The 20,389-nt window shown below is 41.4% G+C and overlaps 1 protein-coding gene across 1 annotated transcript in view; it reads left to right on the forward strand.

The window, feature by feature from the left end:
• The first annotated feature begins 213 nt into the window (after positions 1 to 213).
• LOC115155525 (contactin-associated protein-like 5) overlaps positions 214 to 20,389 on the forward strand; it is a 122,272-nt gene continuing 102,096 nt past the window's right edge. Inside the window, exon 1 of the mRNA XM_029702208.1 lies at positions 214 to 391. Within this exon, the coding sequence (XP_029558068.1) occupies positions 217 to 391 (175 nt within the window). The 5' untranslated portion in view covers positions 214 to 216. The remainder of the gene's footprint in view (positions 392 to 20,389) is intronic.

The raw sequence follows: 20,389 nt of genomic DNA on the forward strand, positions 1-20,389 counted from the left end.
CTGTACCCACAAAATGTGGAAACAGTCAAGGGGTGTGAATACTTTCTGAAGGCACTGTAAACACACACACTACAGTGCCCCCACCCACCCTAAAGAGAAATTGAAAGAGAGAAATTGATAGAGAGAGAGGGATATTCTTCGATATTCCCTGTGCATCTGGGAAGGACTGTAAACGTGGGAGTGGTTTACTTTTTCACTTCGCTTCAAGCACAGCGCATGATTCCGTCCGCGCTTGAGACACTTGGAGGCATCGCTTTCATGAGATTTAATCTCTTCTTACAACAAGGATATATCACAGTAGGGAGGATGGAATTGAGAAAGTTGTCACGGTTATATTTCTTCATTGTCTGTGTTTTGAACACCTCCAGCTCTGCATCCGCCGCCAATCACCGTGAGTATCAGAAGTTGGAAATGAAACCGCGCGCGTTTTGTGACATGCATTTTGCAGTAGTCGTATGACTCGAATGAATGAAAAAACATATGTGCCTGATGAAGCAATAGCCTAGCTAATAACGTTGTTTCTACGGGTATTTTTATGTAGGCTATAGGTGTAGGGCCATTTGTTGAAACTATAAAGTGAGAAATGTGATTTCTTCGCCCGCTGTCGTTTGGCTGTGACATACATTGTTCTAGATTGAATCATCCGAAAATAAGCAATCACTTGGCTATTGAAATATCAGTCCGCTATATAATTGTCATAGCAGCACAATTAGCAGTAAAATCATTTTGTGGAAATTATATTAAATTCTGTTGTCATTCACGTCATCGTTTTTATCTGTTTCTCTTTGCGGTATGCCTTATATTACATCGACATTCAATTGTTTTTGCTTTGCTGTGTGGGAATCCCTTATAATGAAGTGTATTAGTCCAATTGTTTTGATATTGTCGTCGCTAGAGGTCATCATTCCTCACCTGAGTTTTTAGTTGGAGGATAAATGGTGTATTGCGTAACCAATTACAAATATGTGTATGTATGTATGTATGTATGTGTGTGTGTGTGTGTGTGTGTGTGTGTGTATGTATGTATGTATGTATGTATGTATGTATGTATGTATGTATGTTAGAGGTCGACCGATTATGATTTATTTTTTATTTTTTTTACGCCGATACCGATTATTGGATGACCGAAAACCCCGATACCGGTTAATCGGACGATTATTTTCTTTCTTTTTTTATAATGACAATTACAACAATACTGAATGAACACTTATTTTAACTTAATATAATACATCAATAAAATCAATTTAGCCTCAAATAAATAATGAAACATGTTCAATTTGGTTTAAATAATGCAAAACAAAGTGTTGGAGAAGAAAGTAAAAGTTCAATATGTGCCATGTAAGAAAGCTAATGTTTAAGTGCCTTGCTCAGAACATGAGAACATATGAAAGCTGGTGGTTCCTTTTAACATGAGTCTTCAATATTCCCAGGTAAGAAGTTTTAGGTTGTAGTTATTATATTATTATAGGAATTATAGGACTATTTATCTCTATACCATTTGTATTTCATATACCTTTGACTATTGGATGTTCTTATAGGCACTTTAGTATTGCCAGTGTAACAGTATAGCTTCCGTCCCTCTCCTCGCTCCTACCTGGGCTCAAACCAGGAACACATCGACAACAGCCACCCTCGAAGCAGCGTTACCCATGCAGAGGAAGGGAAAAAACTACTCCAAGTCTCAGAGCGAGTGACGTTTGAAACGCTATTAGCGCGCACCCCGCTAAATAGCTAGCCATTTCACATCGGTTACACCAGCCTAATCTTGGGAGTTGATAATTTGTGTAACGTTCCAACAGGAATCGGTTCCAAAAAACGTAAAGTAAAAGGTTGCCAACCAAAAACAAATACAAAGTAGCAACGCATACAAACCTAGCTAACTAGCTGCCGAATAGGCATCAACTCACCACGTAGCTTATTCTTAATGTTTGTCCATAGGCAAACAGACATGTGAGGACAGACATTTTTCGGAATAAACGTGGTGAGTGAAAAACGCAATGACATAGACCACTCCCTACCCGGTATCTTATTCTGCCGCTATACAACATTGTATGCGTTGTTTTTTGGAAACCTTGTTATTTACGAAGTTTTTGGAATAGATTCCGGTTGGAACGTTCCACAAATTATACCCACGCAGGTTGAAGTCATAAACAGCGCAATGCTTGAAGCACAGAGAAGGGCTGTTTGAATGACTGCTTACGAGCCTGCTGCTGCCTACCACCGCTCAGTCAGACTGCTCTATCAAATCATAGACTGAATTATAATATAATAAACACACAGAAATACGAGCCTTGGGTCATTAATATGGTCGAATCTGGAAACTATCATCTCGAAAACAAACGTTTTTTTCTTTCAGTGACATACGGAAGGAACCGTTCCGTATTTTATCTAACGGGTGACTAAGTCTAAATATTGTTGATAAATATCACCTTTATAATAAAGTATTTGTTTCTGTATCCATTACCACCTCTGTACCTAAGCAATTTGAATGTCTAGCCTTAAATGTGGGCCTTGGTAATAATGCCCATCTGACGCTAGTGGGAAGTTATCGCCCTTCCTCTGCCTCCATATGTGCTCTTAACAAATTGTCTGACCTGCTGTCTAACTATGCTAACTCAGATTTATTAATAGAGGATGATCTTAATCAGGATTGGTGGATGCCAGTATCTGATAGGCTTAAAGGCATTTGTACTGAGCTAAAATCTAATTCAGCTGATATCTAAACTAACTAGCCTTTAAACACCTTGAAAAATCTACTCTGTTAGATATTATTGTAACAAATGTCCCTTGTAACTTTACAGCCAATGGGATATTTGATCATGAGTTCAGTGACTATTGTCTCATTGCCTGCATAAGAGATGTTAAACTACCTAAATCTCGCTCAGGCATTATTACAAAGAGAAATTATATACATTTTAATGAGCAACATTTTTGGTCTGAGCTGGGGTCAGAGTATGTGAATGGAGAGGAGTTGGAGAGAGGAATGAAGCCCAATTTGACTAGCGCGTGGAGCGAGTTTCCCAAAGGCTGGAGCATCAGCCTTCTCGCCCGCTCCAATTTCGATCACTTCACGAGCTCAGGGCATGCCCGCCCCAGCATTCATTTGTAATCATGTGCTACTATAGCCCCTTGCTTTAGCTACTGCCATCTAGTATGCTAAATAGTTTCATAAAGAAACTGCTAAAACACACAAGTGAAATATCAAGGTGACTTAGAAATATGAGGAGAACCACGAGAGGGAGTGTGGTGATGTAGTAACTAAATAATCATGGTGGAATCTGAAAAGACGGGTATCCCGAAAGTATGATGGTGTACTTACTACGTGCACATGCTAACAGAAAGGAACAAGGTGGGTAGCTAGCGAAGTATGTCATTGTAGCAAAGTATTTATAAATAAATCATCTGATCTCTTAAAAGTTTTGTTCATTTTCATTCTATCTATACAATAGGCCATCATTGATGTTGGTCCAATAGGTCTGGCATATCACCTCTTTCAAGGAGCTTTCTGTTTTGATAGGGTTATTTTACCTAAAATCCTTTAGGCCTACCTACAGCAAAATAAAAAAAACAACTACGCATACCTGTCTAGCCTGTCAATAGCGGCCCGAATGGTGTTTAGCATCCCCAGTGGTTCTGCAAGTGCTGAGAGGGTATTCTCGGCTGCTGGCTGTTCTCCAGGCACCATCACATGAGCCTGAAGCCACAGACTCTTGCCAAACTCATGTTTCTAAAAATAAATTCAAAGGCACTACAGATGGAGCCTAATAAGGTATTTTTTGTTTAATTTATATTTACACTGAACAAAAATATAAACGCAACATGTAAAGTGTTGTTCCCATGTTTCATGAGCTGAAATAAAAGATCCCATGAACATTTTATATGCACAAAAAGCTTATTTCTCTCAAATTTTGTACACAAATTTGTTTTAATCCCTGTTAGTGAGCATTTCTCCTTTGCCAAGAAGCTGGTTACACAGCATGATCATTACACAGGTACACCTTGCACTGGGGATAATAAAAGGCCACTCTAAAATGTGCAGTTTTGTCACACAACATAATGCCACAGATATCTCAAGTTTTGAGGGAGCGTGCAATTGACATACTGACTGCAGGAATGTCCACCAGAGCTGTTGCCAGAAAATGTAATGTTAATTTCTCTACCATAAGTCACCTCCAATGTCATTTTTAGAGAATTTGGCAGTTCGTCCAACCGGCCTCACAACCTCGGACCACGTGTAACCACGCCAGCACAGGACCTCCACATTTGGCTTCTTCACCTGTGGGACCAGCCACCCAGACAGTTGATGAAACTCTGGGTGTGCACAACCAAATAATTTCTGCACAAACTGTCAGAAACGTCTTCGGGAAGACGCTCTGTATGCTCGTCATCCTCACCAGGGCCTTGACCTGACTGCAGTTTAGCGTCGTAACTGACTTCACTGGGCAAATACTCACCTTCCATGATCACTGGCACGCTGAAGAAGTGTGCTCTTCACAGGTTTCAACTGTACCGGGCAGATGGCAGACAGCGTGTATGGCGTTGTGTGGGTGAGCGGTTTGCTGATGTCAACGTTGTGAACAGAGTGCCCCTTGGTGGGGTTATGGTATGGGCAGACAACATTTGAAAATGAGAAGGAAAGCCACACACTCTACGAGCTCAGATGCAATAATTTAATAACCTAATAACCAACGTTTCGACAGACAAGCTGTCTTCATCAGGGTATAATGACAAACACTGCAGGGTCACTAGTTTATATAGTGTCAAAAGACACACACAGGTGTCTGTAATCATGGCCGGGTGTGGCTTGATATCATTTGTTAATTTATAGCTATAAATAGAACATATAAAAAGCATGAATGAATAACATATGATCATAGATACAATTTGGCTACATAGGCCTTCAAACATTTACAATGAATAGCAAAATCACAATAATCACAAGAATGGCATCAGATCAAAGTCTACATTGAGACCGAAGGAAGCAATGGTCTTTAAATGAAAGATCCACACAGCCTCTCATTTTAACAATAAATTCTCGAGGTCACCCCTCTCTAGGCAGGGTGACGTGTTTGATGCCGGTATAACGTAGGTACGAAATAGTGGTTCACTTCCAAAAAAGTAGGCCACAACTGGGTAGAACATACCTCGGACAACGAGCACAATTGATTTCATCAATGGTAATTTGAATGCACAGAGATACTGTGACGAGATCCTGAGGCCCATTGTCATGCCATTCATCTGCCGCCATCACCTCGTGTTTCAGCATGATAATGCACGGCTAGACCATCGCTCAAGGATCTGTACACAATTCCTGGAAGCTGAAAATGTCCAAGTTCTTCCATGGCCTGCATACTCACCAGACATGTCACCTATTGAGCATGTTCAGGATACTCTTGATTGACGTGTACGATAGCGTGTTCCAGTTCCCGCCAGTATCCAGCAACTTTTGCACAACCATTGAAGAGGAGTGGGACAACATTCCACAGGCCACAATAAACAGCCTGATCAACTCTGTGAAAGAGATGTCGCACTACATGAAGCAACTGGTGGTCACACCAGATACTGACTGGTTTTCTGATCCACGCCCCTAAGGTATACAGTATGAACTGTAACTCAGTAAAATCTTAGAAATTGTTGCATGTTGCATTTATATTTTTTGTTCAATGCAATTATAGTTCACAGCCTATATGTGCAATTTATAGACTATAATGATTTAATTCAACAAAATGTTGTTTAAATTCTGAGTGCTTTATGTCCCTACCAGCCTAGTGTGTCGCACTCACAAATGATTCACAATGTATTTCTTTGTAGGTCTTGAAATAATTTATATAATATAGACTCAAATAATTAATTTTCATTTCTTAGGCTACCTGTCTGGCTCCTATTTAGAGTGTTTATATGCTGATTAATACAACATGTAGCCTATTTGAAATGATGAGCGCTTCTTGTAGTTTCCTTTTTGTTTATCAAAATACTTTTCATTCAAATCATTTGATTTGGTTTCAATACTTCAAAACCAAATGGTAGGTCCAGGTAGTCACAACAATACACTATATATACAAAAGTATGTGGACACCCCTTTTTAAATGACTTTATTTGGCTATGTCAGCCACACCCGCTGCTGACAGGTGTATAAAATCGAGCACACAGCTATGCAATCTCCATAGACAAACATTTGCAGTAGAATGGCCTTACTGAAGAGCTCAGTGACTTTCAGTGTGGCACCGTCATAGGATGCCCCCTTTCCAACAAGCCAGTTTGTCAAATATCTGCCCTGCTAGAGCTGCCCCGGTCAACTGTAGGTGCTGTTATTGTGAAGTGGAAATGTCTAGGAGCTACAATGGCTCAGCCGCAAAGTGGTGTGCCACACTAGCTCACAGAACTGCACCGCTGAGTGCTGAAGTGTGTAGCACGTAAAAATTGTATGTCCTTGCAACACTCACTACCAAGTTTCAAACTGCTTCTGGAAGAAATGTCAGCACAAGAACTGTTCGTCGGTAGCATAATAAAATGGGTTTCCATGGCCAAGCAGCCACACACAAGCCTAAGATCACCTTGTGCAATGACAAAGGTCGGCTGGAGTGGTGTAATGCTCGCCGCCATTGGACTCTGGAGCAGTGGAAACGCATTCTCTGGAGTGATGAATTATGCATCACCATTTGGCAGTCTGACGGAGGAATCGTGGTTTACAGATGCCAGGAGAATGCTACCGTTTGTAAACTTTGGTGGAGGAGGAATAATAGTCTGGGGCTGTTTTTCATGGTTCAGGCTAGGCCCCTTAGTTCCTGTGAAGGGAAATCTTAACTTTACAGCATACAATGATATTCTAGATGATTCTGTGCTTCCAACTTTGTGGCAATAGTTTGGGGAAGGCCCTTTCCTGTTTCAGCATGTCAATGCCCCTGTGCACAAAGCGAGGTCCATACAGAAATTGTTTGTCGAGATCAGTGTAGAAGAACTTGATTGGCCTGCATAGAGCCCTGACCTCAACCCCATCAAACACATTTGGGATGAATAGGAACGGTGACTGCGAGCCAGGCCTAATCACCCAAAATCTGTGCCCAACCTCACTAATGCTCTTGTTGCTGAATGGAAGCAAGTCACTGCAGCAATGTTCCAACATCTAGTGGAAAGCCTTCCCAGAAGAGCGGAGGCTGTTATAGCACCTCCATATTAATGCCCATGATTTTGAATGAGATGTTCGACGAGCAGGTGTCCACATACTTTTGGTATGTGGTATAGATGGGTGTTGGTTAAATTGTGATTTTAATGAATGGAGCGGCATTTGTTTTTCCTGTAAGCAAGGATCAGGTTGGAAAGGATGTGAAGCACTGGAGCCCAAACACCGCTCCATGAGCGATGAGCGGGATTTCCGATCACTCAACTCCGCTCACATACTCTGGCTGGGGTTGAGTGAGTGGTGGGTTATGTCAACTATCAATGTGATTTGATCAATGACTCGGATTAGGCCCTTAATTGTTTATTTCCCTGTTTAACTCTGTTGCAGATAAACATGCGCCGTACAAAAGACTAATGATAAAAGAGATCATATACCTACTATTTTGAAATATAATTTCAAAATGGTCTGAGAACAACAACTTTGGCAGGGCAATTCAAGCATAGCCAATGATGTGAATGTGATCATGTATTGGGCCTGTAGCCTACTGCACAAACCTCATTGCTTTAATTGGTATAGGACCGCATTTGGGAAACACTGCTCTAACAGACTCACATACTTTATTTTCATTTCAACCATTTGATGTCTGATATATTAAGTGCCTTGATATACAGTTGAAGTCAGAAGTTTACATAAATCTTAGCCAAAAACATTTAAACTCAGTTTTTCACAATTCCTGACATTTAATCCTAGTAAAAATTCCCTGTCTTAGGTCAGTTAGGATCACCACTTTATTTAAAGAATGTGAAATGTCAGAATAATAGCAGAGAGAATGTATTATTTCAGCTTTTATTTGTTTCATCACATTCCCTCCCATTGGTTCAGAAGTTTACATACACTCAATTAGTATTTGTTAGCATTGCCTTTAAATTGTTTAACTTGGGTCAAACGTTTCGGGTAGCCTTCCACATGCTTCCCACAATAAGTTGGGTGAATTTTGGCCCATTCCTCCTGTGAGAGCTGGAGTAACTGAGTCAGGTTTGTAGGCCTCCTTGCTCGCACATGCTTTTTCAGTTCTGTCCACCAGTTTTCTACAGGATTGAAGTCAGAGCTTTGTGATGCCCACTCCAATACCTTGACTTTGTTGTCCTTAAGCCATTTTGCCACAACTTTGGAAGTATGCTTGGGGTCATTGTCCATTTGGAAGACCCATTTGCGACCAAGCTTTAACTTCCTGACTGATGTCTTGAGATGTTGCTTCAATGTATCCACATAATTTTCCTGCCTCATGATGCCATCTATTCTGTGAAGTGCACCAGTCCCTCCTGCAGCAAAGCACCCCCACAACATGATGCTGCCACCCCGTGCTTCACTGTTGGGATGGTGTTCTTCAGCTTGCAAGCTTCCCCCTTTTTCCTCCAAACATAACGATGGTCATTATAGCCAAACAGTTCTATTTTCATTTCATCAGACCAGAGGAAATTTCTCCAAAAAGTATGATTTTTGTCCCATGTGCAGTTGCAAACCGTAGTCTGGCTATTTTATGGCAGTTTTGGAGTAGTGGCTTCTTCCTTGCTGAGCGGCCTTTCAGATTATATCGTTATAGGACTCGTTTTACTGTGGATATAGATACTTTTGTCCCTTTTTCCTCCAGCATCTTCACAATGTCCTTTGCTGTTGTTCTGGGATTGATTTGCACTTTTCGCGCCAAAGTACGTTCATTTCTAGGAGAGAGAACACGTCTCCTTCCTGAGCGGTATGACGGCTGCGTGGTCCCATGGTGTTTATACTTGCGTACTATTGTTTGTACAGATGAACATGGTACCTTCAGGCATTTGGAAATTGCTCCCAAGGATGAACCAGACTTGTGGAGGTCTACAATTTATTTTCTGAGGTCTTGGCTGATTTCTTTTGATTTTCCCATGATGTTAAGCAAAGAGGCACTGAGTTTGGCCTTGAAATACATCCACAGGTACACCTCCAATTTACTCAAATGATGTCAATTAGCCTTTCAGAAGCGTCTAAAGTCATGACATAATGTTTTGGATTTTTCCAAGCTTTTTAAAGTTACAGTCAACTTAGTGTATGTAAACTTCTGACCCACTGGAAGTGTTATACACTGAAATAGTGTCTGTAAACAATTGTTGGAAAAATTACTTTTGTAATGCACATAGTAGATGTCCTAACCGACTTGCCAAAACTATTGTTTGTTCGGAAGGAATTTGTGGCGTGGTTGAAAAACTAGTTTTAATTACTCCAACCTAAGTGTATGTAAACTTCCGACTTCAACTGTAGATCGATGTAAAGAAATCCACAGGTGTTGATTCACTTGACCCCTTCTTAATACAGCTCTCTCCCCCACTAATTTTTTTTTAACCTTTAACTTGTATTTTTAACTTGACTATGTGTACCGGTGTTATCCCTAAGATTTGTAAAACGCCAAATCTCCTCCCCCTACATAAAGATGGAGATCCTTCTGACTTAGGTAATTACCGCCCAATCTCCAAGTTATCATTCCTAGCCAATGTATTAGAATCCCTGACAACTCCTGACTAAGACATTTTTAAAGTTCTCACTCTATTCTAAATATGCACCAATCTGGTTTTAGATCTGGACAGCACTGCTTTAGCCACTATGCTTGTGTTATATTTGTTAAATTGCCTAGATCATAAAACTCATTGTGCTGCCTCATTTATAGACCTTTCTATTTATAGAACTATTTGACATACAGGACACAATGTGTGCTTTCAGATGGTGTCAAGTTTAGTTTCCTCGATATTACAAAAGGTGTACAGCAGGGCTCGACTTTGGGACCTGTTCTCATTACTATTTAGATAAAAAATATTGGTCTATGTATTAAATCCTGTAATATTTATTTATGTGCAGACGATACGGTTATGTAAGCCATTGCACCGACTGTTGACCAAGGTATGTGGGAGCTGCAATCTGATTTTGTTATAATACAGAAATCCCTTGTTGATTTAAAACTTGTACTTAATGCAGGCAAAACTAAATACTGTATATTTTCTCTAATTCACAGAAAAAAATCTCAGATGGCCACATATTCACTCATTGGGTGGTTCTCTCATCGAGCTGGTTCGCTCCTATAAATATCTGGGTGTTTGGATTGATAAAGATCTCACGTTTAAAACAAACATACTGATAAGCTACGATTTAAAGTTGGCTTATTTAAAAAAAAAAATAGATCTAGCCTCTCCATGAACAGCAGGAAGAAGATTGTACAGTTAACTTTCCTGCTAGCTCTTGATTATGGTGACACCATTTACCAGAATGCTGCAGCCACTACTCTTAAACCTTTTAATACCGTCTACCTTTTTAATTTTACCTTTATTTACCATAGCGCCCATCGCTTTATTACAGGTGACTGTTTTAATACTCATCACTGCATCCTGTATCAGACGGTCGGCCGGACCTCACTAAAGTCACGTAGTTCACTTCATTACTCCCTTGTCTTGATGTCATGTATTTATAGCTTTCTTGATGTCATGTATTTATAGCTGTCTTGATGTAAGTGTTGTCCTCATGGCACCATTGTAAATGAGACACTGGTCTCAATTGGGTTCCCCTGAATAAATAAAAGTTGAAAAAAAATGCACATTTGCAGACTAACAATAAAATATCTAATTCGGTAACAGTAGTCACTGCAGCCTAAAGTAAATTTAAATAAATGTAGGGAAGTGCCTATTTGGGGATGTGTGATTTCTGGTTGCCTTAACTAATAAGCTCAGCTAATAAGCACTAATAAGCTAAGCTCAGCTTATTAGTCATTGTTCTTCACCTCAATAAGTAAGTCAACGAAGTCAGCTGTTTTTTTTACATTCTTTACAAACACTCTCCACCTCGATAATCATCAGGCCCTGGTGTGAAAGAGCAAAATGGCATGCTCTTAATTGACAATAGAAGTTATAGGTCTACTGCTACATTGCCCTAGCCTATATCTTAGTGCCATGCGCTAATTTATTTTGCCGCCATTGGATCACGGTGAATCAATGTGTCCTTATGGCAGAAGCTGGTGCTCTCGCATTAGTGGAATTTTTACTTTTAGATTTTTATCATTTTCATTCTGATTTGTATTATTAACAACATGACAATCATTTTTGGAAATTAAAGCGTTATTATTGAAATGAAACTGTTCCACAAAAATGAACATATAAAAATCTTAACTGGCACGCAGATTGGTAGAAATGGTAGAATAAATTGTTAGCTTCAAAACGTTAAACTCACGTGCCGCCTAGGAATAGACCGTTGTGGACAGAGCTCACATTTCTTTGTACTGCATAATTACAACGGGTGTGTGTGAAAAAGATAACAAGAGGGGTATTGTAGCTAAGATTGTGCATGGACAGCTATGCGATCCATTGTGGAGAAAAGCGCTCACCCCGATCCAGCACCGGATGGAAAATGCCCAGCACTCTTGCTTGCTTGGCTAGTGGGCTAGTACACCTACGTGTTTGACATGGGCTGAAGCAGGCCTGCGAGCCGAGGGCAAGAGAATGCCATGTTCCTTTTTTGATATTGCTCCCATTCCCTTTTCGCCAAGTTTAGAATTGCAAACTAATAGAAAATAGAAGTGGAAAACTATTGTGATTACTGCTCCAGATCACTTGATATCCACCACAGAGAAGAGAAGAGGGGAGAGAGGGAGCAAAAGAGCCCTGACTTAAATTAAACTGAAATGCCTATCGTGCAGCAGAGCGTATTTCCAACTCCAAAGCCCCACAACTGAATAGGTAACAAAAGTTCAGGATATCAACAGGTTTCTTCCAGAGGCTGTGCATCAGTCACCGGGGGCTGATACTGTCATGGTTCATGTGGGGTTGAATTACATTATGAAGGGCAGCTCAGAACAGCTGAAGATGGATTTTAAAGAACTGATTGGGCCACTACTTGACATCAACAAACCCCCCGTAATATCAGTCTCTCTGCCCTCCTTAAATCGTGGCATTGAACGGTTCAGCTGACTTTTAGCTCTCCATAACTGGCTGCGAGACTATTGCAGCTCTGTGGGTGTAACATTTATTGACAATTTTGATAACTTCTGGAAACAAAGCTTGTATTATAAGGAGGATGGGATCCACCCAAATCATTTGGGTTCCTGGATCCTTTCACAGCATTATAAGGCTGCACTGAAACAATGATTTATCAATGACCCAAGCCCTGCTCATTTAATCCCTACCATTGTGATGCTAAGTTGTCATAATGCAAATGTACATTATCCAAGTGTCATTGGAAGACACAATGTAAGTAACCTAATTTATGTCCCTCTTACTGCCCTGAATGCCCCTGCGAATCCTACAGCTGTTGTATGCAGTAATCATTTGCCTATGGATCAGAGTTATACTGTTAGCACTTAGGTGGTGTGCCCAATTATTATATATTTTTTCGCCTTTATTTAACCAGGTAGGCTAGTTGAGAACAAGTTCTTATTTTCAACTGCGACCTAACCAAGATAAAGCAAAGCAGTTCGACACATACAACAACACAGAGTTACACATGGAATAAACAAACATACAGTCAATAATATAGTAGGAAAATCTATATACAGCATGTGCAAATGAGGTAAGATAAGAGAGGTAAGGCAATAAATAGGCCATGGTGGCAAAGTAATTACAATATAGCAATTAAACACTGGAATGGTAGGATGTGCAGAGGAGGAATAAGCAAGTTGAGATACTGGGGTGCAAAGGAGCAAGATAAATAAATACAGTATGGGGATGAGGTAGATTGGATGGGCTATTTACAGATGAGCTATGTACAGGTGCAGTGATCTGTGAGCTGCTCTGACAGCTGGTGCTTAAAGCTAGTGAGGGAGGTAAGAGTCTCCAGCTTCAGAGATTTTTGCAGTTCGTTCCAGTCATTGGCAGCAGAGAACTAGAAGGAGAGGCGTCCAAAGGAAGAATTGGCTTTGGGGTGAACAGTGAGATATACCTGCTGGAGCGCGTGCTACGGGTGGGTGCTGCTATGGTGACCAGTGAGCTGAGATAAGGTGGGGCTTTACCTAGCAGAGACTTGTAGATGACCTGGATGAAGCGAGGGCCAGCCAACGAGAGCATACAGGTCGCAGTGGTGGGTAGTATATGGGGCTTTGGTGACAAAATGGATGGCACTGTGATAGACTGCATCCAATTTGCTGTTGGAGGCTATTTTGTAAATGACATCGCCGAAGTCGAGGATCGGTAGGATGATCAGTTTTACGAGGGTAGGTTTGGCAGCATGAGTGAAGGATGCTTTGTTGGGAAATAGAAAGCCGATTCTAGATTTAATTTTGGATTGGAGATGTTTAATGTGAGTCTAGAAGGAGAGTTTACAGTCTAACCAGACACCTAGGTATTTGTAGTTGTCCACATTTTCTTAGTCGGATCCGTCCAGAGTAGTGATGCTGGACGGGCGGGCTGGTGCGGGCAGCGATCGGTTGAAGAGCATGCATTTAGTTGTATTTAAGAGCAGTTGGAGTCCACGGAAGGAGAGTTGTATGGCATTGAAGCTTATCTGGAGGTTAGTTAACACAGTGTCCAACGAAGGGACAGAAGTATACAGAATGGCGTCGTCTGCGTAGAGGTGGATCAGAGAATCACCAGCAGCAAGAGTGACGTCATTGATGTATACAGAGAAGAGAGTCGGCCCGAAAATGTAACCCTGTGGCACCCCCATAGAGACTGCCAGAGGTCCGGACAACAGGCCCTCTGATTTGACATACTGAACTCTATCGGAAAAGTAGTTGGTAAACCAGGCAAGGCAATCATTTGAGAAACCAAGGCTGTTGAGTCTGCCAATAAGAATGTTGTGATTGACAGAGTTGAAGCCTTAGCCAGGTCGATGAATACGGCTGCACAGTAATGTCCCTTATCGATGGCGGTTATGATATTGTTTAGGACCTTGAGCGTGGCTGAGGTGCACCCATGACCAGCTCTGAAACGAGATTGCATAGCGGAGAAGGTACGGTGAGATTCTAAATGATCGGTAATCTGTTTGTTAACTTGGCTTTCAAAGACCTTAGAAAGGCAGGGTAGACTATATATAGGTCTGTAGCAGTTTGGGTCGAGAGTGTCTCCCCCTTTGAAGAGGGGGATAACTGCGGCAGCTTTCCAATCTATGGGAATCTCAGACGATACGAACGAGAGGTTGGACAGGCTAGTAATAGGGGTTGCAACAATTTCGGCAGATCATTTTAGAAAGAGAGGGTCTAGATTGTCTAGCCCAGCTGATTTGTAGGGGTCAAGGTTTTGCAGCTCTTTCAGAACATCAGCTATCTGGATTTGGGTGAAGGAGAAGTGGGGGAGGTTTGGGCGAGTTGCTGTGGGGAGCGCAGGGCTGTTGACCGGGGTAGGGGTAGCCAGGTGGAAAGCATGGCCAGCCGTAGAAAAATGCTTTTTGAAATTCTCAATTATTGTGGATTCATCCGCAGTGACAGTGTTTCCTAGCCTCAGTGCAGTGGGCAGCGCGGAAGAGGTGCTCTTATTCTCCATGGACTTAACAGTGTCCCAGAACTTATTTGAGTTTGTACTACAGGATGCAAATTTCTGTTTGAAAAAGCTAGCCTTAGCTTTCCTAACTGCCTGTGTATATTGGTTCCTAACTTCCCTGAAAAGTTGCATATCACGGGGCTATTCGATGCTAATGCAGAACGCCACAGGATGTTTTTGTGCTGGTCAAGGGCAGACAGGTCTGGAGTGAACCAAGGGCTATATCTATTCCTGGTTCTACATTTTTTGAATCGAGCATGCTTATTTAAGATGGTGAGAAAGGCACTTTTTAAAGAATAACCAGGCATCCTCTACTGTCGGGATGAGGTCAATATCCTTCCAGGGAACCCCGGCCAGGTCGATTAGAAAGGCCTGTTCGCTGAAGTGTTTTAGGGAGCGTTTGACAGTGATGAGGGGTGGTTGTTTGACCGCAGACCCTTTACGGATGCAGGCAATGAGGCAGTGATCGCGGAGATCTTGGTTGAAAACAGCAGAGGTGTATTTTTGAGGGAGAGTTAGTTTGGATGATATCTATGAGGGTGCCCGTGTTTATGGATTTGGTGTTGTACCTGGTAGGTTCATAGATAATTTGTGTGAGATTGAGGGCATCAAGCTTAGATTGTAGGATGGCCAGGGTGTTAAGCTTGTCCCAGTTTAGGTCACCTAGTAGCACGATCTCAGAAGATAGATGGGGGGCAATCAATTCACATATGGTGTCCAGTGCACAGCTGGGGGCAGAGGGTGTTCTATAGCAAGCGGCAACGGTGAGAGACTTGTTTCTGGAAAGGTGCATTTTTAGAAGTAGAAGCTCAAATTGTTTGGGTACAGACCTGGATAGTAGGACAGAACTCTGCAGGCTATGTCTGCAGTAGATTGCAACACCGCCCCCTTTGGCAGTTCTATCTTGGCGGAAAATGTTATAGTTAGGTATAGAAATTCATGGTTTTTGGTGGTTTTCCTAAGCCAGAATTCAGACACGGCTAAGACATCCGGATTGGCAGAATGTGCTAAAGCAGTGAATAAAGCAAACTTAATGAGTAGGCTTCTAATGTTAACATGCATGAAACCAAGGCTTTTACGGTTACAGAAGTCAACAAATGAGAGCACCTGGGGAGTAGGAGTGGAGCTAGGCAGTGCAGGTCCTGGATTAACCTCTACATCACCCAAGCAGAAAGTCCACTGTGTGCAACTCACCCTGCACTAACACAAAAAACCTGAGCATGTCTAGCTATGCTAAGCTTCCCAGTAAAGCAAGAAAAACATTTTAAGCATCACAGAAAGGTGTTAAAAATAGCCCACCATTAACATATGTAACTTAAGAAACAAGGTTCATGTAATCAATAATTTGCTAGTGATAGATTACATTCATATTCTGACAATCTCTGAAACTCACTTAGATAATACCGTTGACGATATAGTGGTAGCAATACATGGTTATAAGATCTACAGAAAATACAGAAATGCCAAAGGTGGAGGTGTGGCTGTTTTTATATTCAGAACCAGATTCCTGTAAAGATTAGAGAGGATATCATGTTAACTACTGTTGAAGTAATATGGTTACAGGTTCATCTGTCTCACCTGAAGCCCATTCTGGTGGAAAGCTGCTATAGACCACCAAGTGTTAACATTCAGTATCTGGATAACATGTGTGAAATGCTTGATAATAGTGTATGTGATATCATTAGAGCGGTATATTTTCTGGGTGATTTTAAATATTGACTGGCTTTCATAAGGCTGCCCACCCCAGAGAGAGCTTCAAACTGTAACTAGGGCCTGCAACCTGGTTCAGGTTATCAATCAACTTACCAGGGTAGTTACAAACAGCACAGGAATGAAATCATCAACATGTATTGATCACATCTTTACTAATGCCTCAGAAATTAGTTTGTAGCCATATCTAGGAAAACCAACGTTTCTTAGGCTGGGCCTAATATAGTGTATAAGAGGTCATACAATAAGTGTTGTAGTGATTCCTATGTTGTTGATGTAAAGAATACATCACTTGACACATTCATGAAATTGCTTATTCCAGTTACTAATAAGCATGTACCCATTAAGAACATGACTAAAAACTGTTAAATCCCTGTGTATTGATGAGGAATTGAAAAATGTTATGGTTGAGGGGGATGAGGCAAAATAAATGGCAGATAGGTCTGGTTGTACAACCGATTGGCAAACGTACTGCAACTTGAGAAATCATGTGGCTAAACTCAATAAAAAGAAGAAGAAACTACACTATGAAACAAATATAAATGACATAAAGAATGATAGTAAAACACTTCGAAGCACCTTAAATGAAATTTTGGGCAATAAGGCAAACTCCGCTCCATCATTCATTGAATCAGATGGCTCATTCATCACAAAACCCAATGACATCTATTTGAATTGTTTCATTGGCAAGAAGAGCAAACTTAGGCATGACATGCCAGCAACAAATGCTGACACTACACATCCAAGTATATCTGATCAAATTATGAAGGATAAGCATTGTAATTTTGAATTCTGTAAAGTAAGTGTGGAAGAGGTGAAAAACATATTGTTGTCTATTAACAATGACAAGCCACCGGGGTCTGACAACTTGGATGGAAAATTACTGAGGATAATAGCAGACTATATTGCCACTCCAATTTGCCATATCTTCAATTTAAGCCTACTAAAAAATGTGTGCCCTCAGGCCTGGAAGGAAGCAAAAGTCATTCCCCTACCTAAGGACAGTAAAGCCCCCTTTTCTGGCTCAAATAGCAAACCTTTACACACGTGTTGTAGATATGTGGTAGTAGAGTAGGGGCCTGAGGGCACAAATGCAATATGTTGTGAAATCTGGGGCCTGATGTCCAAATGTATCGTAATGTTTTTAAAAATGTATAACTGCTTTCATTTTGCTGGACCCCAGGAAGAGTAACTGCTGCCTTGGCTAATGGAGATCCGTAATAAATACAAATACAAATAATAGCATATCATAAGCACATCGTTTACAAAACAGAGCTGAGAGCTCTCCATGCACAATGGTGTCCATTTATAAATATAACATGTTTTTCTCTTTCCCCTACCCCAATCCCATTATCAGTAATGCAACGCAAAAAAAATGGTTTTATAGTTTTCATAGTTTAATAGTTTTCAACGCTAATTATTGCAGTTTGACCATCTCACCACCAGGGGTGCTGCAGCACCTCCAGCACCCCTACCTCCCACAGCTATGGCCCTATAGGTTATTTATCCTAATGACTGATGGTCGGTTTATTCTGTGTTATCCAACTTCAGAACCAGGCATGACCAAAATACTGGTAGTCTATGATTGTTGTCTAAAACATTGAATTGGTGGGTGGCTGCTTACTCTTGAGACCTGGCGCCAGTAAGATGGGCAATTTATTCTAGTCATGTAACCCAGTGAACTGAGCTAAACTGACAGCTGCATTATTCATTTATGACTTTCTTGTGGTTCTCAAATGTATCCAGTGATCAGGATTGACATGCTGCTCAGAGATGAAATGGCTAGATTCTCCTAGAGGACAAGCAAATGACTGTTCTCATATTTACCTTCGAGAAACAAAAGGAGAAGCCATAGATCTATCATGGGAGGTTTGTGTGGCCCCTGTGTCAGGTGACAGAGATAATGGCAGCCACATTCTCTCAGAGGAGCATGTCCTCATGCACTCCCCTATCACAGAGAGATAACAAGGGGGCACTCTTAGGTCTGGTGCCCTATGAAGGCTACCGGATCTGGCTCCACAAGCAAATCTTCATCATTTATACTGAATATCCACAATGTCCTGCATCTATATATCCTGTTTCATCCAATGATTACCAACATATGCTGCTGGGCCCTCCTCTTCACATGGTACACATTGAAGCTCAGCAGGTGTTTTATCATTTGTTTGATCTTATTGAATTGTGCTTGAAAAGGAAAGTTTCCTGCTGGGAGTGAAAGTGTGATTTTGAAGGTTAACTTTGGCTGGAAACAGCGGGACTTTCATAAACAGGCTGGAAACAGCGGGACTTTCATTACCAGGCTGGAAACAGTGGGACTTTCATTAACAGACTGGAAACAGCAGGACTTTAAATAACAGGCTGGAAACAGCAGGACTTTAATTAACAGGCTGGAAACAGCAGGACTTCATTACCAGGCTGGAAAACAGCGGGACTTTCATTACCAGGCTGGAAAACAGCGGGACTTTCATTACCAGGCGGGAAAACAGCGGGACTTTCATTACCAGGCTGGAAAACAGCGGGACTTTCATTACCAGGCTGGAAAACAGCGGCTTTCATTACCAGGCTGGAAACAGCAAGACTTTCATTACCAGGCTGGAAAACAGCGGGACTTTCATTACCAGGCTGGAAAACAGCGGGACTTTCATTACCAGGCTGGAAAACAGCGGGACTTTCATTACCAGGCTGGAAAACAGCGGGACTTTCATTACCAGGCGGGAAAACAGCGGGACTTTCATTACCAGGCTGGAAACAGCAAGACTTTCATTACCAGGCTGGAAACAGCGGGGCTTTCATTTCCAGGGCTATCTCTTGATATGACACACTTCACCATGCCTCTGTGGCACAGGAGGCTGGTGAGGGGAGTACGGCTCATATTAATGACTGGAATGAAGTGAATAGAATGGTATCAAACACAAGGAAACACAAGGAAAACGTGCTCTGTGGGTGGAATAGTTCTCCAGTTTTCCAGCGATTCTATCACAGCTACTATATAAACTGTCACACGGACAACACCATATTATGTTTTATTTGCTTTGATTTTCCATTCGGTTTCAGTTTGTATTAACTCTTTGAACAGACCTTTCAGAATAAATAACATCCCTTTACTGAGGCACTTACTGCAGTACATTTCGTACTGCACCACCCACAATGCAGCTGAGATGACAGCATCGTATTGTCGACGCATGCAGGTGTGAAAACAGTCCTGGATCCTCAACATATTCTACTGAATGATTCATGCAATGTAGGCTCTCACTCAGTCTCTAGAATGTAAGGAACTCCTACTGTTGTTGAGATTCATAAAAGGTTGATGAATTTATCAAGAGATACATGAGGCAGAACACAGCAGTACAAGGCTACCTCCTCCACTGTTTAGACTCAAGTCTCCAGTATGGAGGAAAATCTCAGCTAGCTAGAACCTGGTATATACAAACCGCCATAGGCAATGAATGTTCAAAAGCACCTCACATGAACGGGTCGATGAAAAGTGCATGTATAATAACATGGAAAGGCAATGGGAGGGAGTAGAAGTATGCAATTCACTCAGAGGAGGCAGGTGGGAGGAGATATAGGAGGATGGGCTCATTGTAATGGCTGGAATGGAATTAATGGAACGGAGTCAAACGTGGTTTTCATATGTTTGATGTGTTTGACTCCGTTCCATTGATTCCATTCCACCCATTACAATGAGCCCATCCTCATATAGCTCCTCCCAGCAGCCTTCTCTCAATTATAATTATCCAATTTCTTTTTTCCCCTGTTGGTAATGGTTCTGTATTTCCTTCATATATCTGACGTCATGTAATGGATCAATTCTGATCATTTTGTACCGTGAATAGTGCAGTCATAACTGTTGTTGATGATTATCTGGATGGATCAGAGATGGACAGCAAACCGGCAGTTAGATGTAGAAAGGCAGATCAATATGGATGGCATACAGCAATACACATTGACATTCAACCAAATACCCAAATAAAAGGGCACCCACTGATAAAGCATGCCTTGTATGAGGTACTCTGGTGATGGGGTTATTGAATGTTTGAGTTGGCATGGATTGGCAGGACTGGTAAAGTCCTCATGG

The sequence above is a fragment of the Salmo trutta genome, chromosome 20 (genome assembly GCF_901001165.1).
Source record: "Salmo trutta chromosome 20, fSalTru1.1, whole genome shotgun sequence".
NCBI lineage: Eukaryota > Metazoa > Chordata > Actinopteri > Salmoniformes > Salmonidae > Salmo > Salmo trutta.